The 16560-nt window shown below is 34.0% G+C and overlaps 1 protein-coding gene across 1 annotated transcript in view; it reads left to right on the top strand.

Moving 5' to 3' along the window:
• Positions 1-16560, top strand: part of HCRTR2 (hypocretin receptor 2) — a 105465-nt gene that overhangs the window by 84991 nt on the left and 3914 nt on the right. Inside the window, 2 exon segments of the mRNA NM_001002933.1 lie at positions 715-830; positions 14502-14722. Of these exon segments, the coding sequence (NP_001002933.1) occupies positions 715-830; positions 14502-14722 (337 nt within the window).

Raw genomic sequence — 16560 nt, forward strand, 5'->3', positions numbered from 1 at the left:
TAAAAAAATCCATATTTGTTTAAAAATTAACTTTAAAAAACCATAAAATATCACTTTTATTAAAAGTACATGCATACATACATATATATATATACACACAACATTACTGAAAGAGGAATTTTATATTGTACTAGTAATCCACAAAAAGAATCATTAAATATTCACTGTGTTTAATTTTCCAAAGTTATTCCACGTTTGTATATGGAGGTACAACTGGGAATAGCTTCTCATTTCTCAGGAAACTTCTAATTCTAATGAGGAGGAATCACCTCAGTTTACATTCTTTTCCCAAAAGGATTAGCAATTAGGTTTGATTGTCTTGTTTCTTATTGCAAATTCAAGTACAGCACAATCCAAATTAATTTTTATTAATTAGCCAGAGGTAATCAGACAAAAAAAGTTCTTTTTGATAAATGAAGGCTTGACTGTGGATAGCCTATGTTAACACAGATTAAGAAATGGCTAATTGTTATTCCTCTGAGTACATTAAGTTAAATTAAGATTTCACATTTAGTGTGTATATACTAAGCGTAAGTAATTAATACTATATTACAATATTTGTGTGTGTGTCCTGTGTGTGTGTGTGTGTATAATATGCCAGTCAAATCATATAGAAGTTAATGTGTACTTTTAAGGCAAAGCATTGACAGATATACCTTTAAAAAATTCTGTGATTTATAAAACAAGATTTTATTATTTTGGCTTTCATTCCAGGTGAAATTTACCCCAAGATGTATCACATCTGTTTCTTTCTGGTGACATACATGGCACCACTGTGTCTTATGGTATTGGCTTATCTGCAAATATTTCGTAAACTCTGGTGTCGCCAGGTATGTAATTTCAAATAATTTCCTTGTGTTTTCTTTAGGATGTACTCAGAAATAAAATTCAAGAGGAGTGCTTAGGTAGCTCAGTTGGGTGGGTGGCAGGCTTTTGATTTTGGCTCAGGTCATGACCTCAGGGTCCTGAATCTCATCTGCTCTGCGCTCAGAAGGGAATCTGCTTGAAAATTCTCTCCTTCTGTTCCTCCCCCAATATGTACTCTTTCTCTTTCTGTAAAATAATGAAATATTTTTAAAAATAATAAAATTTAAGAGTAGATTGAACCAATATAATATGGTAACCAAAGGAGTGTGTATTCTAAAATAAGGCACTAACCGTGGAAATATCTCTTGTTCTAGACATTTTTTTAGGGTGGTATTTAGGGAATGTATTTTTTGAACTGCCTTAATGACTTTAAATTTTAAAGCTCTGTGATTAATCGACTTTTTTTGCTAGGACTGATATAAATCTTACTTTGTATGAAAACTAACAAAAATTTCTTTAATGTTTCCTGGACTGTATGTAAAGAATGTTGTCTTTTCAATGAGATTTATGTGATACATTTTTATTTTATGTGTTACGTCTCTGACATCAAAGATCTTATTATTTTTTTGTAGCACAGTAGAATTTAGACTTTTAGAAACTGTTTATAATGCTGATGTGGGAGTATTGTAGTTTGTTAGATATTTTTTCTATGTCAGTGAGTGTATTCATTCTCTATTATTCAATCATCAACTATTTATCATATTTTTTCCATATATATCTGATAAAAAGCTAAAAGCTCCTGTCGAATTCATTGATGAATTCATAGACTAGAGGAAAGGAAGAGTCAGATGCAGAGTGAAAATCATCTTAGTAAGTATAAGCCAGGGGATCAGAGGAAGACCTGCTGGAAGGGTATCTAATTCAAAGCAGGAAACATTTAAGCTGAACATTGATGATTCCAAGTAAATCACCAACAAACACCGTGTAATGGTTTATAAAAGTTTAGGCAAAGTATACAGCTCATCCTCTTGTATTTATACATTTTATTTTAAAATTCCGCATTTTGGGATGCCTGGGTGGCTCAGCAATTGAGCGTCTGCCTTTGCCTCAGGATGTGATCCCGGGGTCCTGGGATAGAGTCCTGCATCGGGTTTCCCGCAGGGAGACTGCTTCTCCCTCTGCCTACATCTCTACCCCCCACCCTGTGTCTCTCATGAATAAACAAATAAAATCTTAAAAAAAAATAAAATTCCACATTTTTTGGAGATGTACTTCTCTAAGTATTTTAGAGCTTATCAGGCACATGAAAAGTTGTGCCCTTAGTCTGTTTGCTCTGATATATTTTACCTAGTTGAAAGAATTTATTGGGCTAACTTAATTCATTAAAAGTATTTCACAAACTTTGTATTTGGTCCTTGAGAATGAGTCTTAATTTGGGTCTCCTTCAACCTTTGTTAGTCAAAGCATCTTTCAAGATATCTTTTACTGGTTGAATATAGGCCACAGTTTCATTTTTCAACACTGTATATCTTATAATTCCAATTTTTTTTCTTTTCCTCTATTTTTGCAAAGAAACAGTTTCTTTTATTTAAAGTTGTAGCCAGTACCAATACTTACTAGCATTCTGACCCCCAGTCTTTTCAACTAAAGTAACAAATGTGTACCATTGTAGAACATGAGTTATGTTTTTCAATCCTAGTATAATTATCTCAATACTCTCAATACTCTGGCCATGATATCACATATTTTAGGGTGTCTGTTACCATTGCACCCACCTCTTGCTAAGTATTACTATACTAGTCAGTTTTTGCTAGGTTATTCTGCTGTAAAAAACAACCCCAGTGTGGGTGGCTTACAACAACAGTGTATCTCACTCATGTTCCATGCCAGTAGTGAGGACAGGCTGTGGATGCTTATCATCTTATTTCAGAACTCAGTCTAAAGGAACAGCAATTCTTGGGACATGCCATTCTGTGACTGAGGGAAAGGGCAAGGAAGTGGGAAGAAATTTGTGATGTCTCTTTGATATTTGCTTTGAACTGGCATATGTTAAGTCTCTTAATACTTTAGGGAAAACACGTATATTTTGGTTAAGCTTGATCATGGAGAAGGAAAGGATACTTTTCTCACAGAAAGACATTACAAGTCAAAGGGCAATAGGATCTTCTTACAAGCTGAGGAAATGATATAGTACAGAGAAGTCAAAAACACAGACTTAAGGTCCAGACTGTATGAGTTTAAATCCTGACTCTGCAATTTAATAGATGCATAAATTTTGTCAATTCTTTAAATTTCTCTGCCTCTCTTTCATTATTTTAAAGTGGGGTTGTGTAACATCTACCTCAAAGAATTATTACACTTATTTGATGAATTAATTCAATGTCTAGAGCACAGAAAGTGCTTATCAATTAAAATACCCTAACAGGGAACCCTGGGTGGCGCAGCGGTTTAGCGCCTGCCTTTGGCCAGGGGCGCGATCCTGGAGACCCAGGATCGAATCCCATGTCGGGCTCCCGGTGCATGGAGCCTGCTTCTCCCTCTGCCTGTGTCTCTGCCTCTCTCTCTCTCTGTGTGACTATCATAAATAAATTTAAAAAAAAAAATTAAAAAAAAAAATACCCTAACATATTATTCATCCTTTTAGTTAATTCTGCTTATATATTAAAAATAACAAGTATATGTTGAATCAATGTATGTGACTACTTTCTTTTTTTTTTATTTTTTTATCGGAGTTCAATTTACCAACATATAGCATAACACCCAGTGCTCATCCCGCCAAGTGCCCCCCTCAGTGCCCATCACCCTGTGACTACTTTCTTAAGTAGATCTCTTCCATAGTACTTTTTTTTTAAAAAGATTTTATTTATTTACTGAGAGAGAGAGAGTGCAAAAGGGGGAAGGAGCAGAGGGAGACAGAGAGAAAGAATCTCAAACAGACTCCATGCTGAGAATGGAGTTTGATGTCAGGCTCAATATCACGACCCTGAGATCAAGACTTGAGCTGAAGTCAAGAGTCAAATGCTTAACCAACTGAGACACCCAAGCGCCCCATTTTCATAGGATTTTAAAAATAACATTACAATGATCTTTTGTATTTGCCTGTCTACTCTAGCCTTTATCTTGTATCCCTCCAACTTGTGTATGCTTAGAGCATATCAGTTGCTTAATAAGTACTTTATAAGAAAAAAAAATGAGTAGAAGAATAAGAGAAAGTTCTGGAACATTTCAATAGAAGAAAATATTGAGGAATCCATTGCTTAACTACTCAGAGAACAATTCATAGAAAAATTGGAATTTGAAAAATTTCTTGAAATATTAAAAGCATTTAATGAGCATGTAGGAATGAAGATATTTTAGACTGAGATTGAGATTTTGGCCAGAAATGTTCAGTGTTAAAAGCATCCCCTACTTCCATACTTTCACTAGTAAGTGTGCATTACATATAATAGATATTTTTATTTGTTTATTCACTTATTTACAAATTGACATAACTTTAAACTTCTGTGGGTACCTAAATCTGTCTTGTTCATCATTGAATTCCCAACAAATAACAAGGTATCTTGCACTAAGAAAGTATTCCAAAAAATATTGAATAGATAATTACTAAACTCCAGCTACTTTATTTCTCCCTTATTTAAGCTTATAGTTCTTAATTTCTCAAACTCTAAAGTAACTTCAAAATTGTATTACAGGTTTAGAAATTCACATTCATTTGATGAAATGTTCTAGCACAAACCATATGATCCAGAAGATTTGCAGTAAAATGCTTAGGGTGTGAAACTAAAAACATTTACAAAACAGATTGGAATGGAAAATGACAAGTTCAGCTTAGCTCATTTTAGCAGCCACAATAAAGTAAATTAACCCCAAATGGGTGATTATGTAGAATGCTGCTTGAGCAACTCTCAATTTCCAACTGTTAATGTCTATAAACAGAGTTCCAAGGCATTTTGTGTGCCATAGGCTACATCAAGTGAGCCATCAAATGGAGGGCCTATCCTATTTGCTTAAAATTACAGATGCATGGAATCTGTTACATACTTTGGAATTTGTAAGATTATTAGTGAGCAAAGTGTGTGACCTTGTCTGACTTTCTCAAAAGCTTTCATTCTTTGTTAAAAGAATTAATCAGTGCTTTGCTATAATCAATGTCTTAATTTCCTTTTTGAGAATGTGATTCAGGGAACTCAGTCAATCTAGAAATTCTACAGACTCTTTTCTAAAAAATCGTTTTAAGACCCACTTAATATTAGTTTATGTGACTCTATCAATATTCTTTCCAGGTTTAGGCCTCAGATAATTCAACATTTAAATTTCAATCATCATGTGAACTCATACTAACTCATTCCAAAAGTATTTATTAAGTACTGACTATGTGTCTCGTACTGTGGGAGGAACTGGCGATGAACCATAATTGATATTTGAGTCTGAACTTAATTTCAATTTACCAAGGATTATAACTTTGAAAAACTTTTCCTGTTTCAATTTTTCTCAGTCTTTTCTACTGCTCTTTATTCTTCAACATTATTCCAAGAAAAATTAAAATAATTAATGTTAGGTGATGACAAGTCAGTCTAGTGGGAGGAAATAGCAAACTGTAATTGCAAAGGCAGAATCAAAAGGTGATAACTCAAGTCCACAGAGAGAGATAAAGAGCACTAATAAAAGTAACTACTTAGGTAAACAAGGAGAGTATAAATGTATTTTTGTTTGTAATTCTTTATTCTCCTATTTGCCTTAAGAGACAACAGCAGAAAACAATAATTATAAAACTGTAGAGATTCAGCTTATAATGTAAATATGTAATTCAAAAGCAGGAGTTGGAACTGAGGCAAGATTGGAGAAAAATTTTTATACACTATTGGAATTAAATTGCCATTAATCCAAATATTGTTTAAGTTGTTAATTACAACTCTCAAGGCAACCACCAAGAAAATAACTCAAGAACCTATAGTGAAGGGAAAAAAAAAAGATGGTATACTAGAAAATATCTATTTAACACAAAATAAAGCAGCAATAGAGGAATAGAGGAACAAAATAGACATTATATATGTATATGTATATACACAAAGCAAAATGAGAGATGTAAATCATTCCTTTTCAAATATTTAATTAATTAAATAATTAAATTAAATAATTGAATGTAAATGGATAAAACACTCCAGATTGGCAGAATAGATCAAACAAACAAACATAAAATAATCCAACTTTATGCTATCTACAAAAGACACATCTCATATTCAAAGACACAAATAGGTTAAATATAAAATAAAAATAAAAATACGCAACAAAATACTAGCAAACCAAACCTATTATGTAAAAAAAAAATGTTATATATGATGATCAAGTATGATTTAGCTCAGCAGTGCAATGAGGGTTTAACATATGAAAATCAATCAGCATAATACAACATTAACAGATAATAGACAAAACTCACATGATGTGGTCGTGCAGCAAAAGCATTTGCCAAAATACAATACCCTTTCAAAATTAAAGCACTTAACCAATAAGGAATAACAGAGACTTCTTCAATTTGATAAAAAGGTCTGGAGGACCCTTTGGCTAACATCATATTTAATAGTGAAAGACTGGGGCACCTGGGTGGCTTAATCGGTTAAGCATCTGCCCTCAGCTCAAGTCATGATTCCAGGGTCCTGGAATCCAGCCTTGCATTGGACTCCCGGCTCAGCAGAGAGCCTGCTTCTCCCTCTCCTTTCCATTCACGCTCTCTCTCACTATCTCAGTCAGGATCTCGGTCTCTCTCTCTTAAATAAATAAATAAATAAATAAATAAATAAATAAATCTTTAAAAAAATAGTGACAGACTTAATATTCCCCTGCGAGGATCAGGAACAAGACAAGGATGTTTGATCTTATCAGTTCTATTTAATATTGAATAGAGATAGATTCTATACTGGTCAATTATTCAAGAAACAATATTAAGAACAATAACAAGAGGCATCAGGCTTGAAAAGAAGTAAACTATCTCTGTTGGTAGATTACATGATCTTGTATATAGTAGATCCTGAAGAAACCATATGCAAGGGTCGCCTGGGTGGCTCAGTGGTTGAGCATCTGTCTTCCACTCAGGGCATGATCCCAGGGTCCGGGATCAAGTCCCACATCGCACTCCCTGCAAGGAGCCTGCTTCTCCCTCTGCCTATGTCTCTGCCTCTTTCTGTGTCTCTCATGAATAAATAAATAAAATCTTTAAAAAAAAAAAAAGAATCCACATGCAAAAAATTGAAAACAAGTTTAGTAAGTTTTGAGAAAAATAGTTCAGTAAACAAAAATTAATTACATTTCTATAAACTAGCAAAGAACAATCCAAAAATGGAATTAACAATTTCATTTAAAAGAGCACCAAAAAAGTAAAACACTTAATAAGTCTAAGAGAAGTATATAACATATACAACTACACAGTATCATTTAAAAATTAAAGAAGGACTATGTAAATGAAATGACATAATTTTGTTAAGACTTAATATTGTTAAAATAGAAAAATTCCTCAAATTGATCAATGGATTCATCACAATCCCTATCCATCCCCCAGCTGTCTTGTTTGTTTTTGCACAAATTGGCAAACTACTAAAATCATTACGGAAATGCACGAAATCAGGAATGGACAAAATAATCTTCAAAAAGATGAACAAAGTTGGAAAACTCACTTCTCAATGTCAGATGTTATTATAAAGCTAGAATAATCAAAATAGTGTAGTATTTGCAAACAGTCACATAGATCAATGAAATAGAATTCAAAGTCTATAAATAAACCCTTATATTTATGATTAATTGATTTTTGACATGACTGTCATCACAATTCAATGGGGAAAGTCATAGTCTTGTCAGCAAATGATGCTGGGACAATTCTATAAACTCAAAAGAATGGAACTGGATGTCACCTTACACCATACATAAACTTTAACTCAGAATAGATTATAGACTTAAATGTAAGAACTAATACAGCTCTCCTTAAGCTTACAGTGGGGTTACATACAAATAAACCCATCATAAGTTGAAAATAACCTAAGTCAAAAATTCATTTAAAGTACCTAACCTGTATAGAACATCATAGCTTAGACTAACCTACTTTAAATGTGCTCAGAGCACATATATATTAGCCTACATTTGGGCAAAATCATCTAACACAAAGCCTACTTTATAATAAAGTGTTGAGTATCTCATTTAATCTATTAAATACTTACTAAAGGTAAACAATAATGTTTGTAAATGTATCAGTTGTTTACCTTCATGAGTGCATGGCTGATAGGGAGCTGTAACTCACTGGCACTGCCCTGAATCATGAGAGAATATCACACTACAGTTACTATCTAGGAAGAGATCAAAATTCAAAGTGCAATTTATACTGAATATATATTACTTTTGTACCATCATAAAGTTGAAAAATCAAAGGTCAAACCATTATAAATCAGGGACCATCTGTGCTACGAAACTCTTAGAAGAAAACACATTCATTGTATGTCGGTAGTCAAACATCATTATGACATTGGTTTAGGCTAATGGTTTAAATGACACCATCACCACAAGCAAAAAAAAAAAAAAAATTTAAATGGGTAAATTGGATACTATTGAAATAAAACATTTGTACTTCAAAGTATACCATGAGGAAAGTGAAAAAGCAACTCACAGAATGAGAGTAAATATTTGCAAATCACACATATGATAAAAGACTTGTATAATGTATAAAGGACTCTTATTGTTCAACAATAAAAAGAAATCACCCATTGAAAGTAAGTAAAAATTTGAATAAACATTTCTCCAAAGAAGATATACAAATGGCCAATAAGCACAGGAAGAGATGCTCAGCAATATTAATTGTTAGGAAAATGAAAATCAAAACTACAGTGAGATACTTTTTTATACTGAATAGGATGACTAAAATATTTTTTTAAAAGATAAGTATTGGTGAGAATGTGGAGAAATTAGTACTCTCATTATATGGCTGGAAAATGGAAAAATATAAAAGTAGAAGATGATGCAGCTACTTTGGAAAATAGTTTGGCCATTCCTCAAAATCTTTTTTTTTTTTTTCATTCCTCAAAATCTTAAAGGATTACTGTGTGACCTAACAGTTTAATACTTAGGTATATACCCAAGAGAATTGAAAATGTGTCCACATAAAAATTCATACATTACTGTTCACAGCATTATACATAGTAGCCAAAAAGTGGAAATAAACCAAATGTCCATTAATGAATGAATGGAGGTGGTATATACATACAATTAAATATTATTTAGTGGTAAAAAATAATGAAATATTGATACATACTACAACATGAATGCATCTTAAAATTATTGTTAAATGAAAACTAGACACGAAAGACTACATATTTTATGATTCTGTTTACATGAAATGGAGAGAATAAGCAAATTTATAGAGCCAGAAAGATTTATAGTTACAAGGGGTAGTAGAATGGGGTGATGGGAAGTAACTGATAATAGATTTGGATTTTCATTTCCAGGTGATGGTGTGATAAATGCACAGTTCTGTGAATACACTAAAGCCTACTTAATTACCCCATACAAGGTGAATTTATGGCATATAAATTTATTTATTTATTTGAGAGAGAGAGAGAGAGAGAGAGAGAGAGAAGTGGGGAGGGGGAGGGGGAGGGGCAGAAGAGAAGACTCCCTGCTGAGCAGGGAGCCCTATGTGGAGCTTGATTTCAGGATTCCAGGATAATGACCTCAGCCAAAAGCAGATGCTTAACCAACTGACCCATTTCCCTAAGGATTTCTTGCTTGATCATTCACCAGCATTGAACAATGCTGTTCATGGTTTCACTGATTATATACTACCTTCCCATAGCTCTCCTGTCTTTCTGCTTCTCTTTGTTTTGAATATTTCTACACCCTTCTCTGACTGTTAAGTGACTCTTTACTAGGTTCCTTCATAACTGTATAGCATTTTTTAGGTGATGTATTTTCTAGGCACTTTTTAATGGGGTGATTTCCCAAATTTTATTTCTCAGACTGGTTCTCTTTTTTTTTTTCTGAGATACACACAATCCCATATACATACATATACATTATGTATATGATTTTTTTTTTTAATTTTTTTGTGTGTGTTTTTTTTTTTGTTTTTTTTTTGTGTTTTTTTTTTTGTTTTTTTTTTGTGTTTTTTTTTGTGTGTGTGTTTTTTTTTGTGTGTTTTTTTTTTTTTTTTTTGTATATGATTTTAATGTAAATCTCAAAATCAGAGGATATGAGCTTATTAAAGGATATGATAAAGGATATGAATCAACAGCCAGATAAAGAGATACACAGGGCAAGGAGCTTCCATGTCCTCTCCAGGTTTGCCATTCGCCATACATCTCCATATGTTTACCAACCTGGAGGCTCTCTGTAACCCATTGTCCTTTTGGATGTTTATAGAGATTTCATTATGTAGTCATGATTGACTAAGTCATTGGCCATTGGCTGATACAACTCCAGCTTCTCTCTCCTCCTCAGGGGTCAGAGGATCGGACTAAAAGTTACCATTCTTTAATAGTTGGTCCTTCTGGCCACTAGCTCGGGACCTTATGTTACCTTCATTAAACAAGAGACCCATTACACCTTTACAGCTCTGAAGCATTTTTAAGAATTGTAGATGGAGATCAGATCTATCTGGGAAGTATATTTTGGTCATCTGAATGATGTTATATATATATATATAACATCATTATATCACAAAAATACAACTGATTGTTTATTGATCTGGGGTTCTGCTTATGGCTCAATTTACATATTAGTTCTAGTGGACTCTTTGAAATTCCTTAGGATTTACTTTGTAAACAATAGTATCTCCTTAATAAAATCAATCTATATGCCTTTTATCTATTTTTCTTGTCTTCTTTTCCTGGCTAGGATCTCCAGTGTATTGTTGAGTAGAAGCAGTGAGAAATTTCATTGCTTTTTTCTCAGTCTTAAAGTCTTAATCTTTCCCCATTAGGTAGGATGATAGCTAAAGGCTATTTATATATGACTTTTACCAAGTTGATAAAGTTTCCTGCTATCACTAAGTTTACAAGTTTACTGAAATTTTTATCATGAAAAGGTGTTGAATTTTTCAAATGATTTTCCTTTATATTGAGATAGTCATATTTTTTCTTATTCTGTTAATAAGATAAATTGCATTAATTTTCGAATGTTAAATGAACACTGAATTGCTAGAATAAATCCGGTTTGTTGAGTGAATTTTATTAATCTTTCTGTATGTTTCTAAATATGATTTGATAATATATTTTAAGCAATTTTTTTATCACCATTCATGAGAGATAGTCAATTGCTTTCTTTTGTTATCATGTCCATGTCCTTGATTATTGGGGTAACTGTAATCCTATAAAATTAGTTGGAAAGTATTATTTCTTTGAATTTCAGAAAGAGTCTGAATAAGAAGGATATTATTTATTTTGTACTGTTTGATTGAATTCATCACTGGATCTATCTGGGCCTGGAGGTTTTATGTAGCAAGGTTTGGTATGATAGCATCAAATTTGGTCATCTTTAGTGTCATTTTCGGTAATCTTTGTTTTTCAAGATATTTATCCATCTCACTTAAGTTTGGAAATTTATTCATTATTCATAATATTCTCTATTCTTTTAATGAATGCAGCATGTTTGCCTTTTCTTATAACTTAATCCTGGTCCAAATACTTCTTATGAAAGAGCAGGTTTCAAAATCCATTATTTATGGGCTTTGATATTTCCAATTCATAATTGGAATGGAATTCATACCTCTTCCAGGATGATCAAAGATGATTTTAAAGTTTATAATAGTGGAAGGAATAAAAGTGGGGAGAGAGAGAGTGTGTGTGTATGTATGCATGTGACTGTGTGCGCACGTGCATGCATGCACATGCTTTCCATGGTGGGATTGTTGAGCTCTTCCTGAGGTGACAGGGAAAGGCCTTCCTACATGGACAGCTTTCCAGGTTGGATTTCTCAGTGCCCTTTTGTATGACTATTATTTCGTGTAACTAAGCATATATTAAAAAATTTACTGACTTCCATAATACATTGTGTTGAAGTTGATAAATGGAAGCCTTAGTGAGAATGGGAAAAGAAGAGCTTTGCAATCAGACAGACCTGAGTGCCAATTCTGACTTGTTAGACGTAGACATGGACATTTTGTTTAAGCTTTCTCACTGTCTGCTTGATCATCTCTAAGTGGGATTTATAATAGTCTACATTTAGGAACACATTAGTAATTACTCAAGACTATACAGTGTTCCTGGAGCTCAATTAGTATCAGTGATTTCTATTATCATCATGCTGACTTTCTGTAGACATATACAACTTCTCAATGGGGACATTTGTAGGTCTACTCAAGATGAGTTCAGGATTAAACATCTTCCATCCTTTATTTAGATCATCATCATCTAAAAGAGGACATTATGACTGATTTTGCTTCTTTGTTTTTCCTTCTGAGTGCAGGGACCATAGCCATACTCCCACTGGCAGTTTTCCTTCATGAGGATTCTGTTTCTGAAGGTTGAGGAAGTTACCAGATGCGTAATTTTGTTTCTTTCCTTCAGGGGAGCACTCAGTGATAGATTTGCCAAAGTTTCATTTAGAAAACAGTTCAAGATCATTTAGCAGATATTTATAGGGTTACTCATGTTAGAGTTTTACTGGAACTTTTCAACATCCATTGCAGCTTCTTCTTAGTTATTTTTTAAATGACTATTTAAAAAGAGACTCACAGAGGAAGAAGGATCCTCGGTGCCTCCCCACATACGCCACCAGTAAGATAGATAAGAAAATGTATAAGATCACCATTATGTGGAAAGATGAGTCTACATGACAGAACATATAGATCCAGAAGAGATATAATTTATCAAATGTTTTTCTATTTAAGGGCAGATTTTCATTAACTTTGTTTCTTTTTGAGAGAGAATAGTTATGGTCAAAAGAAGCTCCATATTAATTTGTCTGTGTAGAAATCAAAGTAAAATTCTGTTTGCAAAGATTATCTAACACACCTGGTTCTTGTGATGTATAAAGCAACAGAGCCCATCCAATGTGCATTCTTAGAGAATACAGGAGCGCATGGCTCTGTGCAGGCTAGCTGCACAGAGATAAAAGCAACAATTGAATAATCTTAACAAAACAAAGAGGACCATGGAGTCTTAGAATGAACACAGGGCTATGGTGTTCTTGTTGGCACATTTTCCTCTTAAAAAATTACGTGTGCTGAATTTTATTGTTTTGCTCACTAAACCCTATCAATCTTTGTGAGCTTGCAATTAAGAAAATATTATAGTTGGAAGGACTCCCTGCTATTATCAAATAACTTTGAAAAGAAATGGAAAAGTACAAGTTGTATAACTGTTATTACAAATTCCAGCTATTTGAAATGTTAATGTAAGACCACAAGGGATTCTCACTGTATTTGTATGCGTTTTAAAGGCCAGGCTGGAACACAAAATTGGTTTCAAGCAATTTCATAACAAGAAATAGTAAGCAACAGAGAGTATTTTATTTATTTATTTTTTATTCCCTCATTCAAGGTTTGCCTTGGCCAAACCTGAGAAATAAAATCTAATAAAAAGCACTAGGAAAAAAAAAAAAGAAAAAAAAAAAAAAAAAAAAAAAAAAAAAAAAAAAAAAAAAAAAAAAAAAAAAAAAAAGCACTAGGTATTTGAGTCCTATCTGTCCATCTGGCAGCAGATGGCAGTATTGATGCATGAAAAAAAAATCCATTCGGGTTATTTTGCAATTACCTGTTGGGTTTTCCCCTCTCTTTAAACTGAGGTATTTGAGCTGAGCCTGAATTCCTAACAAGATGATATTGTTGTCCTTTTACAGGTCTTTGCCAGTTTTTACTTCTCTCTCCTTTTAATTAAGAGTTGTGCTTGGTTGTTGTTTGCTTGCTTTGTTTTCCTTTTAAGAGCAGTTGTAAGTTCACAGCAAAATCAAGTGAAAGATACGCAAGTTTCCCAAATGCCTCCTACCTCCACTCATGCAGTGTCTCCCCATTATCCATATCCCTCCCCAAAGTGATACATTCGTTACAACTGATGAACCTACAGTGACATAGAGTCATCCAAAGTCCATAGCTTACCTAAGGGTTCACTCTTAAAGTTGTACATTCCATGGGTTTGGATAGTGTATCCAAATACATTGTATAATGTATAATGACATTTAGCCACTGCCCCAAGAATCCTCTATGCTCTGCCATTTGCCCCCCAACACTCCCTCACCACCACCCGCTGGCCACCACTGACTTATTTATTGTCTTTCTGATTTCACTTTTCCTAAGATATCATATGGTTGTAGCCTTTAGATCTGTAGCCTTTTCAGATTGGCTTCTTTTACTTAGTAATATGCATTTAAGTTTCCCATGTTTTTTCCTGGCTTCGCATTTCATTTCTTTTTGGCACCGAATAATATTCCATCATCTGGATGTACAACTTTGTTTTCGGTTTATAAAGAGCTATTTGTAGCTCTCTTTAGACCTTGACAAAAATGGGATGTTCAGCTTCTTTTCCAACCAAACTCCTATTTGATATTCAACTGTATTACTCCAGAACATATTCAGCTCAGCAAACGTTCTAGGGAAACAGGCCCTCACGGCTCTCTGGACCACAAGTATCCAGAACACTCTTCCTTCCTGTATTTTCTAGTTAGTTTTCCAAAGTGGAACTTCCCTGAGTCAGATAGCAATAAAGAGTCTCTGTTCCTTTTAGATCCCTGGAACATCATCTGTAGTTCAGAGAAAATGGAAGCCCCTGCAGCCTGCTTCACAGCCTCGAGGGCCAGGACAGCAGACCAAGTCCAGGATTAGCGCTGTGGCCGCTGAAATAAAGCAGATCCGAGCCAGACGGAAAACAGCCCGGATGCTAATGGTTGTACTTTTGGTGTTTGCAATTTGCTACTTACCAATTAGCATCCTCAACGTGCTAAAGAGGTAAAGTTCATGTATTCTTTGAAAATAAAGTGACTGTCATTTCTTGGTTCTTAATGAATACCTTTTTCTTGTTCTTCTTCTTTTTCTTCTTCTTAAACCAGAGTAAAACCCTAGCCCTTTGCCCAGATAGTTTGTTAGGCCAGATAACTCAAAGTGCTGTTGTTCCCAACAGGTAAGGCAGAGAGCCTTTTAGAATGCTCAGACTCCATAGGCTCTTGTCCTGGAAATTCCTGTGTTGAATGGCAGACAAAAAACAGATGTTCCCCTGACCTCTTCAAGCTAATTGCTGAGCCTTAGTTGCAGAAAAAGTTCTAATGCAAAAAAAAAAAAAAAAAAAAAAACAAAAACCAAAAAACAAACCTCATTTACAGCTTGGGGCTCTTTTTTGATCAGAACAAACAGGTTTTCCAAAACTTTGTCCTCATACATAGGGAATTATGACAGAAAGATAAAAAGAGATAGGGATGTTTTGTTAGCATTCTAATTATACTTAAAAGTGCATTTGTAAGCACATACAAAAAAATGGAATCACAGCTCAAACTGTGTTTTGAATGTTTAAATAGGGGAAAAAAAATCCATTTCCTGAAGGCACTGAATCAAGGGCTCAGGGTGACTATTAATAAAAATTAGCACAAAACATTTCGGTGAGAAAGTGTGTTATTTGTTAGGCTACAGATACACTGTTCAGTTAAAACAACTGACCAACCGAACAGCGAACAGCGATGCAGGGGCCACGGTACACATGAACTTCACAGCCAGCCAACTTTATTGGGAATTATCATAACTGTTGCAAACAGACTGGCCCCAAGGTAATAGTAATTTTGTTTATAATAGGCTTCGAACTTAAACTAGGATTGCTCCTCTCACTTTTCCCTGATTCAGAGTCAATATCATATTCCTCACAGCTGGAGGCTCTGGAGAGCCGCAGCTTTGGCTGGAGTCACACACAGTAAAGGTGGTATAACCAGCTGCAAAGATTTCTCATTCTTCTTGGCCCTTGTTTTTGATTGCTTAATAACTTTTTTGATGGAAAATGAATCTTTGTTTGGTAGTATTATTTAGTACAGACATAGCCTTAAAGGCGTCAGATTTTCGGCAGCGTGAAGCCTTGAGATACATACTGGCTCACGAGAAACTGAAAGCTCCTCTGCCTTCCACATCTCTTCCTAGTTTCTGTCTGATTTTTCTGGACCACAGAAATCCCATACAAATCTATTGTGATCTTTGGCTAGATGCTGTTTTCTACTTTTACGAATCTTGTAAACATGCTATACTACTGAATGACTTTCAGTAGTCATTTAGAAAAATGTTTGTACTTTTATGGTAGTCTGTCTAAATTCAATGAAAGTTAGATTCACTGCTCTCTGCACTGCTCATTTGGATTCCCTGCATCTCAGCACTTGTACTTGCTCTTTAATTAGTTCCAAATATTTATTTGTCCATAATATTTTCCTTATTTTTCTAATTTAAAGACCTCCCTTTCCAATGAAAATAAACAGCTAAGAAGAAAGTCTATGTTAAATTATTTCCTTTTTTTTTTTTTTTTTTTTTTTTTTTAGCATTCTGCTCTTTTCCACAAAATTTGAGAAAAACTTTAAATAGCCTTGGAAATTGTTTTTCTTTCCCACACACATTTTCTTCAAATGCTTATCCCTTTGCTTGCCCTTGTACCTTATGCTTGTGTTTCCTGTCTCTTACCAATACATTCCTACACTGTTTTCCTTAAAACAGTTTTTTGTCTGACTCCTTAAAACCAGCCTCTGTAAAGCAGTTCTAGTTTGTCTAGGATTTCAAAGACATATTATGCCAGAGGGTCATAACATACCATTAATTCCATT

The sequence above is a fragment of the Canis lupus genome, chromosome 12, assembly GCF_011100685.1.
Source record: "Canis lupus familiaris isolate Mischka breed German Shepherd chromosome 12, alternate assembly UU_Cfam_GSD_1.0, whole genome shotgun sequence".
NCBI lineage: Eukaryota > Metazoa > Chordata > Mammalia > Carnivora > Canidae > Canis > Canis lupus.